This window comes from Apostichopus japonicus, chromosome 15 (genome assembly GCF_037975245.1).
Source record: "Apostichopus japonicus isolate 1M-3 chromosome 15, ASM3797524v1, whole genome shotgun sequence".
NCBI lineage: Eukaryota > Metazoa > Echinodermata > Holothuroidea > Aspidochirotida > Stichopodidae > Apostichopus > Apostichopus japonicus.
The window spans coordinates 16,878,392-16,905,777 of record NC_092575.1 but is presented as its reverse complement, the minus strand read 5'-3'; the positions used below and the strand labels follow the sequence as shown (position 1 = coordinate 16,905,777).

General features: G+C 37.1%; 1 protein-coding gene across 4 annotated transcripts in view; it reads right to left on the bottom strand.

Moving 5' to 3' along the window:
* Positions 1-1,882: 1,882 nt before the first annotated feature.
* LOC139980502 (uncharacterized) overlaps positions 1,883-27,386 on the bottom strand; it is a 28,152-nt gene continuing 2,648 nt past the window's right edge. The window contains exons 4-26 of one of the 4 annotated variants that reach the window (XM_071992169.1): positions 26,918-27,108; positions 26,036-26,228; positions 21,319-21,435; positions 20,196-20,309; positions 18,706-18,837; positions 18,096-18,224; positions 17,225-17,353; positions 15,753-15,869; positions 15,021-15,134; positions 14,434-14,550; positions 13,771-13,887; positions 12,668-12,787; positions 11,707-11,829; positions 10,662-10,772; positions 9,744-9,860; positions 8,653-8,778; positions 7,883-7,999; positions 7,204-7,320; positions 6,776-6,883; positions 5,982-6,092; positions 5,066-5,116; positions 4,437-4,524; positions 1,883-3,431 (exon numbers count right to left, since the gene is read on the bottom strand). In XM_071992169.1, the coding sequence (XP_071848270.1) occupies positions 3,137-3,431; positions 4,437-4,524; positions 5,066-5,116; positions 5,982-6,092; positions 6,776-6,883; positions 7,204-7,320; positions 7,883-7,999; positions 8,653-8,778; positions 9,744-9,860; positions 10,662-10,772; positions 11,707-11,829; positions 12,668-12,787; positions 13,771-13,887; positions 14,434-14,550; positions 15,021-15,134; positions 15,753-15,869; positions 17,225-17,353; positions 18,096-18,224; positions 18,706-18,837; positions 20,196-20,309; positions 21,319-21,435; positions 26,036-26,228; positions 26,918-27,108 (2,954 nt within the window). In that variant the 3' untranslated portion in view covers positions 1,883-3,136. Of the gene's footprint in view, positions 3,432-4,436; positions 4,525-5,065; positions 5,117-5,981; positions 6,093-6,775; positions 6,884-7,203; positions 7,321-7,882; positions 8,000-8,652; positions 8,779-9,743; positions 9,861-10,661; positions 10,776-11,706; positions 11,830-12,667; positions 12,788-13,770; positions 13,888-14,433; positions 14,551-15,020; positions 15,135-15,752; positions 15,870-17,224; positions 17,354-18,095; positions 18,225-18,705; positions 18,838-20,195; positions 20,310-21,318; positions 21,436-22,246; positions 23,229-26,035; positions 26,229-26,917; positions 27,109-27,386 lie in introns of those variants that run through there. The other 3 variants (XM_071992168.1, XM_071992171.1, XM_071992172.1) reach the window with 3 other exon arrangements.

The following is a 27,386-nucleotide window of genomic DNA, read 5'->3' as shown; positions in this document are numbered from 1 at the left end:
GTTTATCTCAATGATTTTTTTAATTTTTTTTTTATTTAACTTGTACAATGTTTGTGATCCAAAATTTATCATAAACGAAGAGCTTTCTTCTGTTCATATGATGATATTTGTTAAATGTTGCAGCTAAAATCTTTTTGTAAATGTTTATATACAAATAAGGGTGAACTGTTTATTGCAAACGTGTTTTGAGTTTAAAACTATGTGAACAGTTCAAAAAAGTGTTGTTTTAAAGCATTCCAATGGTTGTAAACCTTTTCCGTGTTTCTTTATTTTTCTTTTAATATATAAAACTATCTATGCACCGTTGATTTCCGAAAGATTGACTAAATTAACATTTTCATTGGTTAGTTTGTTAAAAGAATGTTTCTATTTTAACTTTTACATTGCGATGAATTTTAATCTTCTTAGCTTTACAATGTTTTGGGATCAAAAATTTAAAAATTTATCTTAAATGAAATGTTTTCTACATGTCGTTGATTGACATACATTTTATGAAATGTGTTTAGCGATGCATCTTTTATCTTTTTTAATTTTATTATTTACAAAGTGACATTTCATGAACTGTTCGGTGCTAACGTTTTTCAGTTTGAGATCAAGTGAAACTTTTAGGAAAGAATCTATTTTGCCAAAGAATACAGACCTAGCAGGGTGCTTCGTTCAAGCGTACAACATATGCTATATGTTCCTACTGTTTGCACGTCCACCTATATGGGGAACGTTGCTTTGCTAGATCAGCTCCACAACTCTGGAACAGTCTCTCCTTCAATCCAGCTTTTTTTTTCATTTGAACAGACTTTTGTTAATGAAATGGAGGTAAACGACAAGGCAAATGAATATTTGAAAACGTAATGAGTAGGAAAATCCAGAACAGTGAAAAAACTTCCAGCCTCCACCGGGATTCGAATATTTATATATATGTATATAAATATGGGGGGGAGGGGAATAAGTCGAGGAGGTTTTACGGGGTGAGGTGGGTCGGGGTGATTGAAGAGGTGTCTGGATAGGATGAGGCTATACCAGGAAATCTGCTTCTTATATACAGGGGCGTAGCGAGCGGTGGGTGTGGGGGGTGTCACACCCCCCCCCCAATAATTTGGTCGCTGTCGGCAAATTTTGGGTCTGTCGGCAAAAGGAGAAAAGGTGAAGAGAGCGGATGGGGAAGATAGAAGGAAAGCTGAATAGAGAAAAGGAGAACGGGAGCTTCTTCCGTGACAAATTTGACTTAAAATATGCACCAGATTGCATCTAAGGACGTTTCAAAACTAAAACTTTTCCAAAGGGGAGGGGGACACCCCCTCCCCTTAGACCCCTCACCCATTTCAGTCACCACTTCCAGATCCGTCGGCAAATCAAATTTGACTTAAAATATACACCAGATTGCATCTAAGGACGTTTCAAAACTAAAAATTTTCCAAAGGGGAGGGGGACACACCCTCCCCTTAGACCCCTCCCCCATTTCAGTCACCACTTCCAGATCCGTCGGCAAGTCAAATTTGACTTAAAATATGCACTAGATTGCATCTAAGGACGTTTCAAAACTAAAAAATTGCCAAAGGGGAAGCGGGCCACCTCCTCCCCTTAGACCCCTCCCCCATTTCAGTCACCACTTCCAGATCCGTCGGCAAATCAAATTCTCCACACCCCCCAACAAAAACCCCTTCGCTACCCCTTTCCAGATGTGCATATAGTGGTTACCCTTGGGGAGGGGCCTTTTATTACTTGCCGTCCCTACGGTCCCTTTGACCTAAACTACGACTCCATTGTTAGGTATCTGCCATTCGGTTAACTCTTCAAAGTTATTGTTTCATGTAGTATACCATTGCATATCATATTAAACTCGGACTGCACTTGATTTTATTACGAATTTATCTTTTTATTTACCTTTTATTAAGTTTAATGTGACGGTTTAATTAAGCTGTTTGAAACTTATTTGTAATCAATATTACATCATAAAATTGGTAATGTTTACAATATGATCAAGACAACAATAGATAACAAACAAACTATTTACCAGTAAAAAGATATATTGGCTTCATTTTCGTCTAAATTGTAAAAAGTTTTCTTATCAGGTGTGTATCAATATTTACACATGCATCCCTTCTGAGATAAAAGTCTGTGTAAAACATATATGGCTATAATACAATAAAATATGTAAATAAACACTTAAAAAGTTTTCGTATATGTAAATAAATGGGCATTACTAAAGCAAAATTCTATCGTTTTATCCAGAAGATATATGGCATTGTTGGAAATGTTTTCTACATGTCAGTCATCCAATTTGTGCTTATACGCGATTTTATCTCGGAATATACTCAACTTTAACGCATACTAAATTCTATGAATAAGTCTTTAGGTGATCAAAGTGGCTTAATTAATAAGAACAAAAGAGACTTTCTTTTACGTCATCGTTATTTAATTCTCTTAATATAAGAGCACTGCCACCCCCCCCCCCCCAACACACACCCTAGCTCCCCTCTCTAACCCATTCCATTTCGGCTTGTTCACCTGCTTTTCTTAACAAGACAAAAAAGAGAAACAACTAAAACATACGGAGACTTCTCCTTCTGCAAACGATCATTGGCAGATTTAAAAATAAACCCAAGATACTTACAGGAAATTTGATCATCATAATTTGAGTTGTTCATATAGCACGGGAAGCTACTTTGACATAATTGGTAATCAAAACATGATTTAGCTTTAATGAAAACGCTGACATAAACCTCGAAACAATACTTAATTATCGTGTTCTGATTCAAACTCATTTCCTCACCTATTCAAAGTGATGGCGGTATGAATATAAAACATGCCATGGTATGTCATTCAAAGATGGTTAGCAACATCAGAGAGGAGACCAGAGAATTTCTCGTGAATTTCTTTCATAGTCGCATTTTGCGTTTTCTCTCTAGAAAAATATGCCCATGTCACTTTGATCGTTATCCTCAATGGGACGCCGTCTATACATGCCGTCAGATCTCGCTATAATTACTGTCCCTTTAAATAATTCCATTATTTAGACTGTGACAGTTCTTTCTTATATCACACATCAACTTCATATAACATATCTTGATATAATTACGTGGCTAAATTTTTGCAAAAATCTTCGTTCTTTTTGGTTCAAATTTGATGATTAATCCGATCACTGCATCGGATCTAAATACATGTAATCGTCCTCTGCCGAGGATGGTCGGATATTATCTATGTATGTATACTCAGGAGGCGGCGAAGGAGGAATGGGTATGCTAGGAGGCGGCGGTGCGAAACTAGAGGGCGCACTACTTTGATCATAGTTATTACTGTGTATATACGTGTGGTAGGTAGGTGATCTACTCTTAGAGGCCGTTGCACCGGTAGGAGGCTGGATGGGATCCTCTGCGTATGACGGATTGGCGATCGCCCCCGCAGATGCATTACCACCCGGAATAGGACTGTTTCTGAAAAGTTTAAAATTAAACATGGATTAAGTGTAAAAAATAAGCAAATAAATAAAATAAACCAATAATAAGCGTTTAAAGGTCTAATTTTTTACTCATCTGAGAGAAATATTCGAAATGGAATACAAAAAATTGACAATATCTCGAGAAAAAAATAATACACATCACAAGAATATATATATATATCAATAATAGAAAACCCATAGAATCGACAAGTATCTGAAGATTCATCTTGCAAATAACAAAAGTATAAAAATCCTTTCTATGACTTTAATAAACCTCACGTACATAATGTACGTATGAAGTCGCTTGACTACAGAGAAACAGACAAGTTTCACAGTATAAGAACAGTACTGTGAACAGTAACTAAACAACAGCAGAGAAACAGTAACAGAAACAGTAATGTTTGAAACAGTGAGTGTGAATCAAACTTTAAAAGGCGGCAGTAAAGAAAGAATGTCAATTTGCTATAAACGTAAAAGCAAATAGAAAATGCTACCCCAAATCCATCCAGATCGCCTTTAAAAAAAAAAAATGCAGACAGTGTTTTACTCAGCCAAACACAGCATCTTAACAGTTATACGAAACGATGACATTTTGAAACAATAACATTCTGTATTCCAATACCACAAATTTTGCAAAAACTAATGGAGACAAGTTTGAAGCCGGGAAACAGTTGTATATTAATACGCTTCGAATAATTTTGGCACTATCCAAATTTCGAATGTAATATTATGTCTTGCCGGATTGTACTTTCAATGTTATAAAGTATAAAGCCTCTACCAAATATTATTGTAAAGTGTTTATCTGAACATGTAATGATATAATAGCACACGTCACAACTAACCCTCTGAACAGAGCAAATCCATTGTTTTCTGACAACCACCACCTCCCCCCCCCCCCCCTGTAAAACACAATACAACAAGAGGCAACCCCAAACACAATCAGGCAAACCAGGCGATATATTTTTTTTTGTTTTTTTTTGCATTAGTTATTAAAACATACCTTGAAAATTTATGCATCAAACAAGTAAATCCGACGATCATCACAACCAACAAGAAACCACCAAGAACGGCTATGCCAGCGATTACACCTGAAAATAGAAAAAAAAATACTCGCAGTGATAAAACGATTAAAGCGCCTGATAACAGACTATGAACTGATGTCTATAGAATACACACGCCTGATCCACAATTATGACGTACCATTCCTTGGTGTTTTTTATCTATAGATGCATTATATCCGTGTGGATATTGAGTAGTTCAAAGAATATTCGTGACCAGAGGAATGCACAAATCCGAATCCGCGGTCTGTTTTCATTATCTGTTCTGCGGCGGAAACAGCACTCTCCATGCATGGAGGCTCCTAACCTAGCTCCACCTATACCCCTCCTCCATCCCCCTCTTTCAAAGTTACTCAGTCAGTGTTCTTTAATTTAAACAAATCATGATTAAAAAATTTCCATACCAAGGTTTAGAAGTGAAGGGGAAAATTTGTATTAGAAAGAATAAAGTGTATATTACTCCCCCCCCCCTCCCCAACCCCATCCCTTTGTCACAAACATAAGTAAATCAAAATAATAAAAATGGAAAATAATATTTCAGCCTCTAAAATTGAAGTGAATCCTAACTTACCAATTTCTGTCAGTGGGGAGGACTGAGCACTCCCTGACCCTACATTGGTTACTGTTAAGAAGCAAGAACAACAGAGAGTAATATGATAAAAAATATAGGTCCACTTTTCATACTCCAGCAATAAAATGTAATAAATTGCCATCATATGGAACTGAGGCTAAGGAAATTATTATTTCACAAAGTTGTTATGTGTAAATACATTAATGACATTATATATATATATATATATATATATATATATATATACAACTACCAGTGATCCACTAGTCTCAACATATATATATTTATATATATATATATATATACAACCTCTAGTGTTCCACTAGTCTCAACTAGTCTCAACATATTGGAAACCATCCCCATATTAAAATTCCATTTAAGATGTTGACAATAGGAGAGATATATAATATTCTATTTTACCTCAAAGAAATGATAAAATGTCAATAAAAATGAATGACAAGTTGAATAAGAACCACTTATTTCGTGACGTCATCAAACAACCTTATTGAGAAGTATTTCTACAGTGTGACAACTTTGTGATGATAATGAAGGGAACCATGATGCTATAGCTAGCTAAGGGGGGTTGTTTTAGACCTCATATGAGTATAGAGGCTATCATTTGGTGACAAGGAGAGATTTGTTTGGTGTCTAAGCCCATGCACCAAGCCCACCCTCTCCGTCCACTCTTAATGATGAAAAATTGAGATGCAGCTCTTAATTTTCAATGATACTTTTTCAACTGTTCTATATGAAACAACAACCCCACCCTGATCCCAGCATGAATTCTACATCCCTCCTACCTCGAAAAAGGGAGTTGTTATGGCATTCAGGGAGTTGTTATAGAACATCCAAACATGCATACAAGCGTGCACACACACACACGCACACACACTCGTTTTTGTATCGTACATCTTACCATCTTGACAGAGTTCCCCTGTATATCCAGTGTTGCAGTCACAGGTGAAGGAGCCTTCATTATTTAAACAGTTTCCATTTTGACAAGGAGAACTTTGACATTCGTCGATGTCTATGAACAGAAATCAAAACAAAGTGTACGAAAAATACAAAATTAATAAACTTCTTGGAGAATTCGATTTGGCGTCGACAGCGAAAAGATTTCACTTCACATCTTTCCCCCCTCCCCTTCTAAACCAGCATTACTTCAAATTTAATCAAGCCTGGAGGCTCATCAGTATAGTCAACGATATGTATTGATAATTAATTATTAACTAATATTTACAAATATTTCATAGGTATTTGGCATAATTGAATGAAAGGAACAATTCGAGTGAAGCAAATTGTTTGTTAATCAATGGACAATTTGTTAATCAATGGACAATGTAACATTTATTTGAAATATAAGACTATTGCCCCATTGCTGCACTAAACTTACACTAACAAAATTCGCTGAACTTGTAATCATCAAGTTTGTAGGCTGGAAAAGGAAAGGATAACAAAGGGAGGGGGGTGTCTGCTTGGATACACTCGTGTGGCCTGGGGTAATTTTGGGCCTAGGTAAACTATGAAGGAGCCCCGGAAAATATGAGATAAAGTACTGTGCATTCTCATTTTCAAAAAAAAAAAAAAGTAAAACAAAATTGGGAAATATAAAAATGTTGGTCCCGGTTATGTATAGTTATCCCCCAATTTTAATATAGGTGTCCATGATGTGTCCATGGTAACTATCTTTAATGACTATAGATATTTTACCTTCGTGACACAAGTCACCATCCCAGCCAGTTTCGCAAGAACACACTGCTACTCCGTTGTTAGGGTTACAGCTGCCGCCATTTTGACACGGATTCAGAACGCAGACATCTTTCAAAGTTAAGACACAAAACATCAAAGCATATACGGTTGTGTAAGTTTATATCATCATTGTGCTATAGATACCTTAACCAAGAAATCAGCAATTGTTCTATTATGCTGATATCTGTTTTGCCCAAAATTTAGCCTCATTCAGCCTGGCTGGACAAAGATTTGGTTTGCGGTCAAGCTAATTTTGATCCAAAACTCATCATGTGCTAAATTAACCAATCTGTATAGGCCTATACAACTGAAACCAAAGTCAGAGGATATAAGTGAAAAACTTTGAAAAAACCGTAAAACAATAGTATAATTATGAACTGCATACTTACATTGATCACAAACAATCCCTGTGAATTCAGCCAGACAAACACAGTAGAAATTCGACGCCAGCTCATGGCAGGTGCCACCGTTGAGGCAGGGATCAGTGTAACAAGGTGATGAAGTGTCTGGGGAAATATTTACAAATAATTGAAAATTGTCCTATGGCTAAACTGAACTGTGTTATACCAACACTCGGCATCAAGCGCTAAATAACAACATTTAAATTATACTCTCTGTGCATATAAACATAAATATCGTACTTTCTTTGTCTGGTCAAGTGTAGGCTGCTGCGTTATGATGGTCGCGTATGAAACATGGAAAAGTGATGAGGTAGAAATAGAAGGGAAGGCGGGGGGGGGGGGTGTGTAGGTTGGGATCGAAGATGGGCATTCATTTTTTTTTCTGGCAATGTATTGTGATCAACTTTGATGTAAGAATGCAGAGCAGATTTCTTTTTGTATTTTCGGTCATTGCAGAGGGGGGGGGGGGGGCTTGGTAGAATGAGGTTGTACAGCCTACAACCAACTTGTGTATTCTTCTGATCGCGTGCATTTGCATTCATGGAAAAGGGGAGGGGGGGGGGATGTTGCCCCTCCAATCGTGAAGTCGGATTGGCGCTTGTGATAACATGTTTAAAAACAAAGCACGTCCTACGGAACATCTATACGTAACGAGGCCAATACTAACCTTCTTCACAGAAACCTCCCTCAAACCCGACAGAACATGCACAAAAAAAGTTGGCCCCATTTATCAAGCAAGTCCCTCTATTTTGACAAGGATTGTGGGCACATGGGTGATCTTCATCTGTGGAATCAATTGACATAGTGGTTAAGTATGTAAAGCAAACACGATTACAGAAAATGAGTTTTTTCTTACATTAATAATCGCCACACCCTATAGTTTAAACATTTGCAGGTTTGATTCAAGTATATGGGATGTGGAGTGAAATTATTACATAATTATCTAGAAGAAACTATATCTGGTTTAAATTCAAATGTTCGGTATTTTTTATTCCTACTGTCATGTATACATGCAGGGCTCTTGGTAGACATTACTTGAAGTCAGGGGCGCCCCCTCGCCTTTGATCTCATCCTTGGACAACTTAACATCCATAGCCCCCTTGCCCCACCCCAGCAGTACAAACAAGGTGATTGCCACTATGGTTGAATTTTTTGTGGTTGAATGTGAAAATGTAATCACTTATTTCATCCGTAGGTATACCAGCCAAACAGGAAACTGGCGAATCTATGCCGCTCGTATAAATACATTCACAGACAATGTGAAGGGCTATACATAAGATGATCAGCTAAGGTTGGATGCTCTCAAGTAGATATTAGGTAAGAGTATTTTTTACAAAGTGGACCAATGTTTGGTCAAGATTTGATCACAAACTAGTACGGACAAAATACCAAAACTCTCTAACTTCGAGATGATCTCAGGATCGAAGGTGGACTCACCAATCTCACAATAAGTCCCTGAATACCCCTGTTGACATTCACAGAGAAATGACGTCGTATCTGCACCATTTAGCAGACATATGGCAAAGTTCTGGCAAGGATTGGACGAACATGGATCATTCAGATCTAAACCAGCAACAGCAAGAAAGAAATAAAGAAATAAAGTAGACAAATTCCTTCAGTTCGATAGAAACGAGAAGAATTTAGACATGGGGGCGTTGTGGTCAAGTGGTTAAGGCAGTGGACTGGTGATCTAAGGATTACAGGTTCGAGTCCTGGCCAGATCATTGCGTTGTGTCCTTGGGCAAGGCACTTTATCTTCATTGCCTCTCTTCACCCAGGTGTATAATGGGGAACTTGCGAGGTGACTTGTAAATATAGTTGCGTGCGCCGGTTTGTGCATGCTGCACCCTAAGGGAAGTCCCCGGGGTGACACGTGGTTGTGGTGCACTGTGGTGCCCCAGGAGAGATTGATTGAATTGCGCACACTTTGGTGCGTAGGTGTGACAAGTTACCAATGACCAAGGCTATATAAGTTGTCAGCGCGGCGAGACTTTATTGTAAGTTGCGCTATATAAGAACTGAGAATTATTATTATTATTATTATGAAAGTTTTTCAGAAAAGATAGAGAGTTGAAAATCATCTGCCATGAATTATTAATTGACTGTACCCCTCACCCACCCAGTCAATGAGAATGGATACAAAAGAGAGAAAGTAAGCCGATAAGAGGGAGGGGATGAAGTATATTGTATATCCTTACTCCGATGTGACGGTGTTACGAAAATCTATTCACAAAAAGTCCAACTAATAGATAACTTTTACAATAACTGTTTGTGTTCCATACAGCAAACGTTCATTATCAAATATGGGCCAATAGAATAACAATCTTGTTGCTAATCACTTTTAAGTGAAAGTATAAAGAAGTTGAATATTCTATTTAATAATTCTCAAATTAGAAACACAGTTATTGTGTGATTTCATATAAAGGTTTTTGCTCAAATTTTAATACTATACCAAAACATAAACACAAAAATGTAAATTTAGTATGTTTTTACATGACATTAATATGATTGATTTATTGTCAACTTACCGATCTCGCAATATTCGCCATCAAAGTCGCTTCCACAGACACAAATTACCGCTGCTGCAATGTACAAGCATTCGCCACCGTTTTTACAAGGGCTAACAAAACAGGGATTACTTGATTCTGCAATGACCAAAAAAAAGAGTATGAGTTTTACAGACAAAGGCTAGCAAATGGAATTAATTATAAATGCTATGAATTAAGTTTGTGGTTCATGCATTATTCATATTTAGCGAGTGTGATAACTTACCAAACAATCAGTATATCATGACCGGAGTTAATTTCATAAAGGACGTTGACTAATTACAATAAAGTTGTTAATTTAATACTTTCTCAACTATGTTATTACTTTGGATGCTCTTTTTTCCGTCACCGAGAGCTGAAAAGAATGACTTTGATTAATCATTATAACCGACCACAATTTTTAGCCAGAAAAAATATGATTCATGTAGTCAGAGAGAACAAGTTGCATATATACTATAGCATTGGAATCTAACATGATGGCACGTGAAGTGTGTGAACGGAGCTTTTGATATAGTAAGAATGCAACCAAGAATGCAAACCAAAAACCAACCAAGAATGCAAACCTGTCATTAAAACTTCTACATACGGTAACAGGCGTTTCGATTACTCATCTGCGACATTATGGAACAGTTTAACGGAGGAAGCTAAGTGTGAAGATTTTGTTTGTAAAATTTTTCGATTTTCCATTTGCAGTTTTTATACAATTTATTGTCAGATTGTATATAACAAATTTTCTACCATTTTTATACCTTACGTTATCGATTTATATATTTGTATATCATGTTTGTATGTATTTTACTGTAAAAGGATAAGGCGCTATAGAAATTTTGTAAAATCAATAAAATAAAATAAACCAGCTTATTTATCATAAACAAGCAAAGCAATGTATTGATATAGTACCATCCTCACAACGGAGTCCTGAGTATTCCGGTAAGCACCTACAGATAAAGCTGTCACCAGATGTGCCAAGAGAGGTCCCACCGTTCTGACATTGGTCGTTAGCAATCATTACTTCTATATGAAAAGACAACAAAAGTCTATTATATGCCAAAGAAATTTAGTGATGTTATTAACTTTCTGGCCGCATCGATTGTCATCATGTACACACTGATGACATATATATGCAAAACAATTAACAGCAAAAAAAGTTTATCATATTATGCAAAACATGTTAGCAATTTCGTTCATTCTGTGGGCCGATAATCATTATAAAGTTGATTAAAATATGAAAGAAGTCTGAAGCAACTATAGTTTGTATGTCTCATGAATCTCTTAAGAGATTCATGAGACATACAAAAAAAAAACTATAAACTGATTAAAACAAACCATTATACATGTGTATATATGTCAACCTATGTTTTTGTCCACGCTAGTTACATGGAACTGGTTTGTCCGTAAAACCTTTATTACTGCATGCTCAAAAAGTGTAATGCACAAAATGTAAGACTTTGGAGACTTTTCCTTACGCAACATTTTCATTGGTACAATTCTACCACAAATACATGGATTGTCTTTATTGAAGACAGACCATATACTCTCAAAGCATTTAGGGTTACCAATTGCAGGTAAATTTATCAACTTATATGTACAGAGTATTACTCATAATAAGAAAAAAATGAAGTAACATTTGTCCTATTTCTTCTCCTTTCTTATTTATCAACTAATGTATATAGACATTCAATTCTAAATGTACCATCCTTTGCAGACACTGTTTCATAACTTAGAATTTTTTTATGGGCTACTCTGAAACTAGAACGTGAACTATGCGTATATGCTGCTATAAGAAACACATTACACTTACTGTTTCTTCATTATGATGGAGTGTCATGGTAGCTTATACAGTGTTTGAAGGAAGTCTCACAGCATGTAAATGACCGAATTGTTTTGGATACTAAGTCATCTTACGTGAATTATAGGATGCATGTGGTGCATTATTATCACTCACCAAATGAACATGTTTCTCCTGTGAACTCCGGTGGACAATTGCAGTAATATCCACCGGATCCGTCAGACCGTTCTATACAAGTACCAAAGTTCTCACAGGGGTTTGAATTACAGGATTCGGTTGCTATAAAGTTAGAAAAAGGGGCAAAAATTGAATAAAATAGAACATTCTCTTTCAGAAAGTGCACAGCTCATGTTAATGAAATTTTGGCCGGAAATCGATTAGCATATATGCTAATTTGTAGCTATGGAAAGCTGTAGTACTTTTATTATTTTATATTTTATAATACTCATCTCCATATCAGAAATAAATGTTTATACTTAAAAAAGTGAAGCTTGTTGTTATACACATTTAATCTCTACCACATGGACATATGATAATGCTTGTGCAAACAACTACACAAAGCCTGCCCATATATGTGCTTGCACAACTGGTACCTGTATAAGCCAGCTGTAGGCTTACATATAGGCCTACAATAGTAAGGCATAACGGATCATTGAATGCTAGGTTGATTTGAGGGTGATATCCCTATGTTCCGACGTCTCTATGTTCCGACAATACCAAATAATTTTTAGACTCTTATTTTTTTGACCAACATTTTTTCGGAACCAATTTTTTCGGACCCAACTATTTTTGGACCAAAATTTTCTTTGATCAACAATTTTTCGGACCCATTTTTTTCGGACTAATATTTTTTGGACCAAATTTGTTTTTGACCAACATGATTTCGGACCAACAATTTTTCGGACAAAATTTTTGGGGGACTTAATTTTTTGGACCCACATTTTTTCGGACCTAATTTTTTTGGGGGGACTCAATTTTTTTGGACCCACCAAATTTTTTCACGAAAAAAAGGGCCAAAGTTTGTTAAAAAAAAATTTGTCCAAAAGTATTTTGGTCCAAAAATATTTTGGTCCGAAAAAATGAATCAAGTGAGGAGACAGAAATATTTCATGCTCACCATCAGAACATGTTGGTCCTGAGAATTCCGGTATACAGTTACAGTAGTATCCACCTCCGGACAGTTCTAAACAACTTCCAAAGTTCTGACAGGGGTTCGATACACAGGCTTGGTTCACCACTGTGAGAGAATACAAATAGACTTTATATGAATAAAAGCTAACTAATGCTAGAAAAGAACTACTACTGATTTATACAGTAGGACCAAACAATAAAGTTTAAAAAATGAGGTTATAAAAGGAAAACCACGAACATGGTGAATGACAGATTATAGCTGTCGACGTGACAACAATCACTCGATTCTATTGAAACGAAATGGTTTTCAAACAAAGACCACGATGTATGAAAACGGTGATGACCCCAGCCAGTTAAAGTTTAAAGTTAAAATGTGTATACAAATAAGTTTGTATCGAAGAAATCGTGATGTACGTACTGTATGTGCCCATATGCACCCCCCACCCCTCCGTCCTCTCTCCCTCTCTCTCTCTCGCTGACCTCTTTAATTAGTATTCACTGGGCTGAGGTATCCTCATACATATTGTTTGCTTTTGATTGCTTTTGATAAAAATGAGTTAAATCTAAATGGCTCTATATTTTTTGTAAGACAGAAATCATAGGACAGCATTTCGTCAAATAACTTTAACACGGATATGTTGCTTAAATTCGGCCTTGTGAATAGTATACTGAGTTGAAAGTGCACTATTGTGAGCGGGCAGGTCAGAGACTGACCGTAAAGCCGGTGAAAATGTTTTAGCCGAGATGAAAAATGACGTAACCATTCATGATAGTTTCATAAAGTAAACACCTGGAGGATTCCTAGGTATACCAAAACGCTGTACAGCTGCAATGAACCCGTGTAGATATATACTAACATGGAATTCAAGCCCTACTGAGATCCCAGGGATAATACGCCATACGTTTAAACGCATTTTTCCGACAATGAGCCAGCTATACGTAACACGTCGGTGACACAAAACGTACTGAAACTTTCTGGTTTGGGCATTTGCGAACTACGATACTTTCCTGCTTTTAGCCTACATAAATCGTGCACTTTCCTCATCTACCCAACCCGCAATAATGTGTAACAGGGAAACTATATATTACCTATTGAACATGTACTGCCAGTATATCCATCCAAGCAGGAACACGTAAAACCATTATCGGCATTGTTGGAACATACTCCGTTATTCTCGCAAGGAGAGGTGAAACAGTAATCAATTTCTGAAAAGAAAATGATTTATTAATCCAGTGGTTAAATAATTTTTACCAATATGGGTGGAAAGTAAATTTTGTATTTATCTTTTATTGAGTTATGGTATAAGGATGGTGGGGTTACTGAATTGTTAAAAACTTGGTTTACAGCATGTTTTTATTATTTTTTTCCGACATATCACTGGTTGGGAAGAGGCCAGCCCCACACCTAGCTCCGCCTCCCCCACCCTCCCCGAATGCTTGCACATATAGAGGTATGACTTCTTAATGTAAATTATATGTCTATTCAAGATGGATTCTGAAAGTTTCACATGTCAGGGTAAATGTTGATAAGTGACAGTTCATTTATAATTTGTATAAATCGCATGGAGCTTTTGTTGGCTGGAATCTTTGATTAAAAACATCGCACATTTTCAGAGTTTTTTGGGGAAAATTTGAAATCACTGATAGGGAATCTAGCAGGTTTGGTGGGTAATCTCCCACCAGTTTAGTACTAAATAAATGACCTGGTTTATTAACATAAAACCCAGAAATATGCAAAAATTATGCACAAACCGTTGCAGTTATCACCCGTCCATCCGCCATTACAGATGCAGTACGTCGTACCATTGATGAAAGCCTGGCAGGACCCGTACACACATGGGTTGTTTGATGCAGCACAAGGGTTTGTCTCTGAAACAGGAAATTAGAACGTGGGTGAAAACCCTATATAAAGGAACACGTTAAAGACCTATACTGCCTATTACTACCACTACTTTTAAAATTACAATATTACCTTATTGCCAATCCGTCCATCTGGATATTTTACTGACAATACTGAGACACGTATAGGCCTAAAGGACATCAGAAGTGCACTACTTTTTTTTTATACACCTAAAAATTGTGTTTGAAGTTTCCAGATCTGTATTGTATACTCCTTACATGCAATTTTTTTAAATACAGAGGGATTTAAATTGTCTATCTTTACCTCCTTAATATGTGCGAAAACTTTCTAATAACATTTGAGAGAAATACATGCCTTTTCACTGCGGTATAGTATAAGACATAACGATGTTGAAAATTCCATAGCAATAAAAATAAAACAATCACCCATAAATCTTCAACATAGTAAGTGCACTGAAGAAAATAACAGTGATAATTACCTGATGAACACGTGCTGCCACCATATCCTTCGGGACAGTCACATACAAATCCTGAGATGAGATTGCCGCAGGATCCGCCATTTTGGCAAGGCTGGCTCAAGCAATAGTCATACTCTACGGAAGGAATATTCATTGATAATTAAGCAATATAAATAGAACTACCAATTATAACAGAATCAGTGAACTTCGCTTTACAACTTTTTTATTTTAATATATAGTTTTGATAACTCCCTTCTATGGACTTTTGTGAAGTGATAAAACTAGAAATACCGCGTTTGGTCAATTATGCAATTAATAGCTAAATAACTTTTCAACTGGATTACAGAGAACAGATCTGATCATGTTAGAAATAAACACAAATTTATCATGGAATTGACATTAGTCAGGAGAGACACAAATGCTGCTTAAAAATATATAATATAGATATAGATATATACAGATAGATAGATAGATAGATAGATATTGTAGTTTGAACATTACATTATTCACCAGATTAGTGTTAATTCAGGGATTATAAATATATTGCATTAGATTTGACTCCTTAGTATTTCGTCACCCTGACACTTTTCTCATGTATGTGTAAATTATAACAAACTGGAAACTCGTTATTTCGAATTTCACTTGGAGTTCATTATTCTAAATGAAATCCTGACAAGTGAAATTACAAATTACAAAAACAACTCAAAAGTTGTTCCAAACTTCCATCGACGAAGGTAATAAGTTCTAACTCACCGTCACAGTTATCACCCTTCCATCCATAGTAACACGTACATATTGCGACATTATTTGAAACAGCACAAGACCCATAGAGACACAGGAAATTAGATCCAGAACAAGGGTTGAAAATTTCTGGAATGGGGAAAAAAGGGGGGGGTGAGGAATCTTGTGGTACAATACATCAAACGTGAAATTTTGCTACCATTAATCAAATGGAATGTTAAAGTTAAACTTTATAGTCTATACCCCCAAGAGAGTGGGCCGGGGAGGGGGGGGGGGCGAAACGTAGGTTAAATGTCCGTAACGAGAATCGATCTAAAAGGGTGTCCCGTCCCTTTTGAGGAATTTCTATTTGGGTATAAGAGGAGCTATAGATGCAAAATGGTTGCAATAGTTTCCATTTATTTTAAATACATTTGTGTCGTACAAGACTGAGTGAGTCCAAGTTTATAACATGTGTTCTACGGTATACTGTATTAAATATGAGCAACTAAGTAGAAAAATAGTTTTTTTCCAATGAATGGGTCGTTCTCGACGTTGTTTTTGTATAACTTGGTGTTGAATTCTTCAAGTAGGGTGAAAATAGATTTTGTGTTTCCTGCACGGAGAACGTGCAAAGTAGCAATATAGGAAGGGATTTTGAGAACAAGTCGATAAGATGTGGTGTGGATTCTGTTTCAAATTTGTTTATTGGCATTAGAATGATGCTCCCGTAACCGAGTATCGGACTAACTTTGGATTTATAGATTTAGATAATGGTTTTCGGAGGGAAGTTATATTTGTGTGAAAGGATTTGAATAGAATTAAGGTGGGACCAGCAGCGTCCTGCAGTTCTGTTACAGTGTAGATTAAACGATAATTTGCTATCGAAAGTTGTACCGAGGAAGGTTGCATTAGGAGAAGCAGTGATTGAGGTGTTGAAAAGATTAATTTTGGAAATATGGTTACGGTATTTGGAGTTTTTAAAGGCGAAATTGACTAGGTTAGATTTTTTTTCGAGAACCTGTTTAGTTGCTAAAGGGTGTGAAGACTATATCCCGGACACACAAGGGTTGAATTGCGCACAATAATCAATTTCTGTAATATAACAATTAAGATTATTATCCAGTACAGGTTAACAAATAAATTAGTTTAATCATATGTTTAATAATACTTTTGTACGTTTTCATCGATACGGTGGTATAATATTTGAATAAGGTTGTTATAAAAACTATAATTGTATTGCATATAGTATTGAATTATAACTAGTGTATTAAATATATATTCATGTTTAAAAAGGTATAATAGTGAAACAAACATTGTTAAAGATTGGATTCAGAAACCGTATGTATGAAAGGAAATTACAGTGGAAGATTATAAGAGGACATTGTAAGGAATAAAGTGGGGAAAAAACGCAATTCTACTTGACTGTATATTAAATAACAAATATACTATTCATTTGATCTTTTATTTGTATATAAATCCTTTTATTACATGTTTGGACTTACCTTCTGAGCAGGTAAAGCCAGAATATCCTTGTAAGCAAACACAATACCAACCATCATAACTATAACCATCATTATAATAATGACACTGTCCGCCGTTTTCGCAAGGATTAGAAGCGCATGGTAAATTATCTGTAAGAGATAATAGGAAATGTACACGATTGATAGATGGTTAAAGGCATTGAAGACTCGCGCACAAAGAAACGTCTCATGCCGGTAATCTGACCTAGTTTCGAATGAGGTGTAATATAAGTGTGAGACACCCCATCGATCCCAGAAAATACACACACAGCTTGCTACCGTCGGTTATTAGACACTAGTACACAGTCAATACATACAGCTACGGTCAATACCCACAACACATGAGTGTACATAGCAGCGATGGACATCTCATGTCTAGATAAAAGATAACAAGGTATCACGTTTAATTACTGTCTGCATTTTGTAGCGACACGAAAACAAACTTCACTTGCAAGCAACGGAAAGTTAACTTTTTCAGGTACGCGGTTTTGGGGCGAGTCTTCGATGCCTTTAAGGAGTTATGACTTCTGTAACTCACCCTGTCTCAATGAAAGGCACGGTAGGTAACGAGAGTACTGACATAGATTATAGCGGAAAGAGGTGGGTTTATATAGGAGAGGATGAGGTGGAGTGCATATGGGGGGGGGGGGGGGAGGGTAAGGCATATAATTTGACGAGTATATATACATAACAATAGTTTCGAAATATATATTGGAGGTATTCAAGGAAAGGACTGTGGAAACGCTTAACATTTTGACTTTCCCAAAATGTGCTGGTGGTGGGGAGAAGTAAGGTATGTGTGCGGGGGGGGGGGGGGTAGTACAACGTGGTAGTACAACTTTTACTAACTTACTGTCAATTTCGCAGGTAATGCCCTGGTCGTCTTCATGACATAGGCAGGTGGGTTCACCTCCAATTACCAGACAAAGACCGCTATTGGTGCAATAAACATTCAAGCATGGATTGTTGGTAGAACCAACCTCTGTGTAAGGAAAGGGAAGAAAATGTATTGATACGTATTACCGTTAATACGTCATCCCAGCTCATATGACGTTATAGTATTTACTACACTGAATGAATACCGCGAATGAAAGTTTCTTTTTAACGAAGTATATGAAGGAAGGATTAATAAAGTAAAGAGAGTATAGTATTCCTGAATGGAAAAAAATATGTAAAGAAAAAGAAAGTTAAATGAATGCACCGAGCATGAATATGGAGGGAATTTGATTGCTATGTGAACCAATATGAGGAGATATGTAAGTATAAGGCTCTATTGTAATTTACAGACTTTGTTTTAAGATGGAAGCAAGTTCACAATGTGCCGTATTGACCATTTGGTCGATGATATTAAATATTAACAGAAAAGAAAAGAGTCATTCGATATACAGGAGTGCACTTAATGCGCTGAACATGCACTAAGTGCATGAGACAGAAACCACATTGATCAAATTAAAAAATTTTACCGTATTCACAAACAGGTCCTCGATATTCAGAAGGACATGAACAAAAGTATTGATCCCAAACTGCCGTACATTGACCGCCGTTTAAGCATGGATTGGTAAAGGTCGTACATTCATTGCTGGTCTCAGATGAAGCTGTGAATAACAACACAGATTAAAATGGGTTCGACTAATTATTATCATATACGAAACAATACAAAGTATTAAACTGTAATTAACATAAACTGTTTTTATGACACGGTATACTCTATGGGGTGCCAAAAGTGACATATAACTTGCTTGCATACAGAAACATTTCCGCAACTAAACATCATCCTCTTTGTTCCATTTTTAAATGATCAAACAAAAAGATATTGTAAGTTGTGGTGAAATCAGGGGTTCATATGGACATTGAATTTGCCTGACATATATGTAAGGGGAGTGGGTGGTGTATTTTATAGGCACTGATCACCCAATCTTTGACCGAGAGGTGTTCACATGCCATTTGGATGCCCGAACTGTTCTGAATCTCTGGATGCTTTCAGTTTAGGTCATGTATAGTGCACACCTCCCACCGCACCGCTTAGGTGTGCTTCTGGGGTGAGGGGGCAGCAACCCCCCACCCATCAGTATTTCCTAAGCTGCTTGACCCATGATTGGCCCATGTTGATTTATTTTATAGTGCCTCACAGCCTATATTAGCTCTTGACTTATGTCAATCTTCATGGGCTATTGTTCACTCTAGCTTGTATAAAAAAAAATAAATAAAAAAAAATATCCTCCCCTCTTTCAACTCTTTCCCGCTCTGCGCACTCGCACCGAGAAACTTACCATGCACATCCATCATGTTGACTATGGTTTGTCGAGGAATTTCTACCTATAAATTCATCCTTCAACTTCAACCCAGGAACGGTTTATATTATGGTGACTTAAAAGTAGACGCATTTAACGAATACCGAGCACCTCATTGATGCGGATTAACTTCTTATCAGCAATCCTTATGTGAGGATACGCAGGCAATACATAGGAAGGAGATAGTGCTATGATGACTACCATCGCTTGTTCTGGTGGCCAAGTTGTTTATTTTATCTTCTCTCACTTAGCATGTTCGAGATTATGTCAAAAACTACAAGTACAAAAAGGACGGTGCAGCACCTTCACGTGGTTTCCATCAACCACGTCTGAAAAGCGACATCTTAATTCGGTAATAAACTCTACATTTGAAACTACATGGCGTTAATATGTCTTTTGTTCGTATCAATTATAATGTGTAATGGTACAGCAACGAACGCCGAAAGGGACAAAATGTACAACCAACACATGGCATGTCTGATGCACTACACTAGTACATCAGCAATCCTTACAATGAACACCGATCCCTCCCCTTAAGCACTGGCACCACCCTCACATGGGGAAATCTCTGTGCCACAGCTAAGCCAAGCAATCTAGTCTCGTGTAGTGTGTGTGTGTTTGGGGTAGGGGTAGGGGGGGCGAGGTGGGCACACGATACTTACTGAATTCGCACAGTCTTCCTGTATAACCTACTTGGCATACACAAATGTTAACATTCAGGTTAAAGCAACTGCCTCCATTTTCACAAGGGTTAGGAGTGCAATCAAGTCTTAAATCTGTAAAAACGAAAAAGTAAAATATATTATTATTATTTTGTTTAGACCTCAGTATCTCATCAGTGATGTTATACCACATAAGTTTTAACTAACATATTGCAGTTAGCAGTACATGCTTGTTTTCGTCATATGGAATGGTCATTTATCCATCGTGAAGAATAGCTAAAGTTGTTTATTATTACTCACGGTGGTAAAAGCCCGTCACAGTTCTTTGAAAGGCTGGAAATATATATAATTAGGTACAAGATCGAAAATGCAATCTGGATGGCGCCCCTTACTTTACATCAGTTAATCTACATTCCAAAAATACTCTTGACTACCCCCCTTCTTCTTAATTTATTTTTGCTTGAAAACACTCTTGACTAACCCCTTTTATTCATTTATTTTTTCTTGGTAGGGGAGGGGAGGAGGGGGGAAGTTTTAGATGTAACATGTATAAATCATCAACTTATTAACTTTCTTATGCTTGGGTTATGGGGAGAGTGTTTTTATCGAAAGCAAGGGGAGGAAACTACTAAGCTAAACTTTCTCCTTGTTTAGCTCAATATATTAATCCCTAACCTATTATCGAATGGTAAATTCCGCAATAAAAAAAAAAACTGGCGACCCATGGGACATGATTCCAATATCTTAACTGTTCCGGTATGGAAACTTGCAAGTGATGTTATAGTACCAACCAATCGCCTTTAATGTAGTATATATTATTTTATTACTTCCTTCATTAATTCATTCATTCCAGTATAAATATGAAATGATTATTACTTACAGCGTATACGTTTAGCAATAGAACACATTTATCTATATATGCTCCAATAACCACATGCATGGACAGTGCATGGCTATTTTCCCCCTCTTTTTATGGGAGGGGGGTGGGGGGGGGGGTTAGGTCAAATGAATCAAAGGCGTAGTTATGGAGAACGTTTAATTATGTAGAATGTAAAGAGACCTATAGACAACATGACAGATTTGATGACAGACAGAGATATACATGTTCAGAGATGTACAGTACCGTGTTCGCAGTTATTGCCGAATACTTGGTCCGGACATTCGCATTCATAACCTCCATCTGATAAATCCGTACACGTTCCACCATTAAAGCAAGGTGTGTAATCACATAGTAAGAAATCTGGAATGAACAAAAGAAACATGATTCTATATACATAAAATGTCATATTGACATTATTGGTGAAATTGAACAGGTTGGCTGCATCGCCGCACGACGACTATTAAAATTTCATATCAATACAAGGTTCGAGTCCCCGGTTCGAGTCACTCCCAGATTAATGTATGTCGTCCAGTTACAGAGTTGTTGACAATTCACAATTCACAATCATGGACGTTAAATATATAAGAGACTGACTTCGGTCAGCTTGCGGCTTTGATAAGCCAATGAGGCTTCTTCGCGAGTTCCTGCTTGCAGGAGGATCTAAAATACATACATACGGATCTAAAACACATACATAAAGACATACATACAAGGGATATACTGTATAACAGCTTATAATAATTAGTGATAATGTCATTTTCTGAACGTTTCTCAAATCTGTTTCAATTTTGTATTCATACAGTATTAAATATGATAAGTTAGAATAAGCATAAAATATGTGTCATGCTTTGTGATCCCTTCATTAACTGAGCTCTTCGAGAATGACAAAATCAATCAATTTATATTACTACCCTAACGTAATATGGAATAACCCATGCGGTTTTTTTTTTAAAAGGAGTAGAAATTAAAATCATGATCAAAAATATCGGACCATGAAGTTATGCAAGATTGAAGTTGTGAAAAGGAAGGGGTAACAGTTACACTGTTATAGCCTAGCATGGGCATTTAACATGTGTGAAGTTGGAGTGTAAAGACCTAACCCCTACACTTTTCCTTCCCGGTCTATAGCATTGTGACATTGTCAAAGTGTATATTCTTCCATTAAACTTACAAGACTCTTCTATATAGGAGTAACTTGATCCACTGCCTGCATGCGTTGTGCAACTAACATATGCTAAGAGATCGGGCGATATAACCAACACCAAGGCGAAAAATTGCACGATCCTCGAGGAACAAATTGATATGAAATTCATGATTGCGAACTGGACACGAATGACCGAAGTAGTGCCTATATAATATCCGACGGGATTATATGAATCTTATATATAACGACCTGCACTACTCCAGTGGACTAAAAGGACAATTATAATGAATAAATTATTTGTTTTTAATGAGTCTCGTCTTCTGCTTTATGAATCAGTCGTGAAATATAGAAAACAATCCAATAATCCAGCGGTAAAAAAAAACACAAACAAAAAGTTCAAATTCCTCTTCGGTTTGCTGCGAATCTCATAACAGACTCAAATAAATGCAAGCTGTATGTATAGGTCCATAAGACTGTTGTTTTGATTCCGATGATCCATCCAGTCACAGAAAAGCCCGGAGTCGAATTTAGACGGTATCAACTTTATGGTATTTTCTTTACCATATACGGATACAACTTTTCATGATGTCAAACAGAAGGATCATAAGTATACTTATAGGATCAAATTTGTACGCAGTGATTAATCTATAGTTCGATTCGTTCACTATTTTTTCGGTATCGCCTCTTATATGCTCCTTTTCTACCCTTGCTGTTTTTTTGTTTTTTTTTACGTAATCTACTGTGCAGGTCGAACACGCAAGAACATTCTGCTACACTGTAGCAAGACACACATAGAAGCCTTGGTTTCTTCAAACAACATAAACTGTAAAAACGAGATCAGAGCCTACTGCATCCCTTCAAGGCTTGTTAACCTGGTAAAGTGTTGCAAAATACGGATTGATTCGACAATAGTGTGACTATTGTTGCTATTTGTTAACTCCATAGAATAGGGCGAGCATCTTTTAAGCCCCTCCTTGCAGTTCAACCATACAGCCGATACAGAAGTAAACTAGTTTTCCACATCCACACGTATATGATCCCGATACGCACCAATAACCATTTTCAATAGGTTTCCAAGCACTTGCGTCACCGTACAGTGGCTAAGAGCATCTACAGAATCTTCGAACGACGTCACCTTGCTTGCTCTTAAGAGTTATCGGTTCTGTATATGGTAATTACCGATACGGTTTGTATACCTTTGTATATACAGGTATAGGAGAAAGGGTTTTCGAAGACTTGGTTTGCTGTAGGGATTAACGGCTTTCACTTTCCAAATACCATTGAACTATCTACTTTTTCTTGAAAACTTGAAATATTGTTGTGTGCAGCTGAAGATATTCCCACTAGTTACTGAGTCAGTTGAACTTTACGTGACACTTTAAGCAAACAAAGTCGGATTAAAAGATCTCTTTGAAAGAGCGTTCTTGTGAAGTAATCATTCATTGTGTTTAGACGTAATATTTATCGAAGTGTCTGATAACCGCTTGAATTAAGGGATATGACCAAAAAGTTACTCATAATGATGCTGCATTTTCTAATGCAGTGTTCATCTATGTATACTAATTCATCAATACTTCGATCTAAAGATGACTAACAAAGCTATTCTTCAAACGCTCTTTCGGTTAACCGACCCAAGTGCGAAATGCCAAGTCATGTTCCACGCGTTCACACTCTTTGGGTGGTTAACAGAATATTGTATCATTTCACAGAAAAACCCCGGTTTGAAAATCGTTCTTATAAATTTCGTGTTATGGATTTGTTTTATACTTTAATGTGGTGTATTACATAGCCTATAGATAACTTAATATCGCGCGGTACCAATTATGGCGCATTTCATAATTTTGCCATTATAGCACAAAGCAAGCCTCACTGGAAACGTGCTATGGCAAGTGTGTGTTATATATTACAAAAAGTAAAAAAAAAATGTTAATATTGCAAACGTAAGACTGTCACCTACTGGTAGCTATTCAGGTTTTGTGTGTGTTTGTGTCGAGTGATGCTCAAATCAACCAACTGATATTGCGTGTGTTCACTACAACAAAAATCATGATAAAAAATATCTCCCAAATATTCTTTCTATTTTCTACTTTCTATTGTTCATATTTTTATTATAAACACACGACGGTATCTGTGACTCCTGAAAAAAAAACGAATCACGTGACTTTCAGATATAATCCACACATTAAACTAGAAAAACGGCACTACTTTTAATGAGGATAGTTCTAAGTTAGCAAAATCGCAAATTTATCCACCCCCACCGCCCTCCAACCGCCCAAACACAGTTACCCCGCGGTGTACTTTAATGTGTCTTTATAATTGTATATCCGATTATGTGTATTGACGAAACAAATTTGAAGGAACTCGGGAATAACACAGCCTGTTGGTAAAATCGCGTCAAAAATTGAACGTTTAAATAAATTTGCTGGAAGAGAGGAAAGCTCTAAATTTGAAACCATATTGTTTTCTTGTCAATTGGGGAAGGGGGGGGGTGGGTGGGTGGGTAGGATGGGAGAAGTGGAAGAGGATGGGATGTAGCCTTCAAATCTCGTTCGCGTATCTATAATCTGGGCCTCCTAATATGTGTGCATTAGTCCATCATGGAGTACCTTATGAAGGACCGTCAAGGGGTGCATGAGACGGCATTTGTAAATAGTTACTGAATCTGGACAAAAGAAAATGCTATAGAAGAAGGGCCAAAACATTCCCGCGACCTCGTGGACCGCGGAGAAGCCAGTCAAGTCAAATAGATGTGTGCATTGTAAGCTGAATGGACATGTGCCTATCACTATATACCGCAATTAGTGTGGAGAATTTCGTTGAGAATAACAACATGGTGAATTGTAACCATACGGTAGGCTATATGTACAAGTAGTATGTATAGGTATATGTATTGTTACAATTAGACAAACCAGAACAATATAAACACTATAACAGTCGGGTCGGCACGTCTCTGAAAGGCCGTTCGAATCCCGTTTGGGATCACATGGTGTTTACAAGCGATAATGCTCCATTTGGTGTTGAGTTGCTGGTCTTGTGCATTATTCAGTGACTAATACGCTATATATTTTTTTTAACAACACACATACATTTCGAACAAATAAACCGTTGTTGATTTACAAACAAATAAACTGAAGAAAAAAATTGGAAGACGACAACAACGAACAATAAGAATTCTTTATTGAACAATTTTCAAAGTAGTCAGAAATTAGGCAAAATTAACAACTAAACATTACTTTCCATAACTGTTTACCCAGTGGCGGAGCGTCCATACAGTCAGGGGGCGGATGCTCCCAGGCCTGACGGACTCAAATGGACTGCTGGCGCCCTTTTCAGCTTTTTACCACTTTTTACTTACTCGCGATTATTGACTTTTTTTATTGCGCTCTCATCTACCTATTGACATTTGTCACATTTTGTTGGCAATGACACCTATTTATTCTTCTTTTATCTGCAAATTAGCAAGGCCCGGAAAGGGTAATTTCCGGCGATCTAGGGAGTATCTTTACTCAAAAAATTTCTGTACGTTCCGCGCCAACCTGTGGTGGCGCTCCGCTTAGATAGCGTCGAACGCGCCCTATACAGACCATTCTCGACCCCCTGGCCAATACCCCTAGCTCCGCCACTGTGTTTTAGTGTTTACCATCCATGCAGGGACTCCTTAAGAATATAAGGATCATATCACCAACGATCTCCATATTTGGCTGAAGCGAGAACATTTATCTTTACCCTAGATGGTTCACTCGGACTTGTTCTCAATGTATTCATTGTGACACTAAACCAGCGTGAAATAAATGTAATAATGATCGTTATACATACCATCATTTTCATTAGCTGCAGCATCTGACTCGGCAATGAAACTAACGTAAGCACGGAAACCTGCATCAGTGTACGTATCGTCACTTTGAAATCGAACCGTCAGGAGGTTGGTTGTGCTGTATATTTTATTAGGGATTCCAGTGCCACATATTCTAAGCAATTGAGGATGAGAAGTAGTGGCTCCATCATATACCTTTTTACAGAGAAGAAAATGAAACATTTGCGTGAATAATTGTATATGGAAGAGGGACGGGGTAGGGGTGGGGGTGGGGTATGAGGATGGGAGGGGAGAGCTCGACCCTGTCAGTATCTATATACATCTCGAAGAACTGTTGTAGGCCTATACGGTACAATGAATAGGTTCATATATAGTTCAATGTACAACATATTGTGTGACACTGCAGGGATTTACCTTTACATTTTGATAGCCTGAATCATCTACACTATGGCATTTACTTTGGAACGGGATCCAGCGTTTTTAACTCTCAACTTTGTATACGTGGTAGAAAACCTGTCTGGATTCTTGTAGATGCGAATTAACAAAGAAGAGAAGAAATAGAAAACATCGCATATTTAGGGGAAGGAAAGGGAGGGAAAGTTTGAGGCAAAATAAAGTGGAGAATACTCAAAGATTAGTATTAGGGCTACAAAACGTGACGGATCTTGCCTCAATTCGTAAACTTCCTGTCATTAGAATACCAGTGCATTGTCCTGTGATTGAAGATTGAAGGGGAGGGAGGGAGGGTGAGGGTTATAAGAATCTGGCTATATTTCAATGATTGCTCAAACTGCCTCCCTATAGGCCCTACATTGTCGGGGCCTTGAATATACGGGATACAATTCACGTGTGATATTTTCATTACTTTAGATATTTTGACTTACCAAAAGTCGATCAAAGAAGCAACTTGTATGATATTCAACGCTGAAGTGACTAAAGTTTAGGGCAACGATCATTCCTTGTGGCGCAATTACATTGTAGACACAATCCAAATTAGCTCCGTATGAACCAGGATAATCCGGCGAGGTAAGTACCGTACCGTCTGTAGTGATGGTAATGTCGTCGCAAGCCGTGACTGCAAAAGACGGGTATGAACATGATATATAGGAGCAATGACGTATATGCGACAATTCTGACGCCTTAATTAAGACACCACGTGCTTGCCCTTACCCCCCTCCTTTTTTATATACGTTATGCATACGCAACCAAGAATCATTGTGAAAAATACAACTTGATATGAATTTTAAATGGAACATTCTCGTCATAAACGACTGACATGCAGTACGAAAACAACAGCTGCAGTATATGAGGACAAGTGGAATTTCCATTGGAATACTTACGGGTATCGGAGTA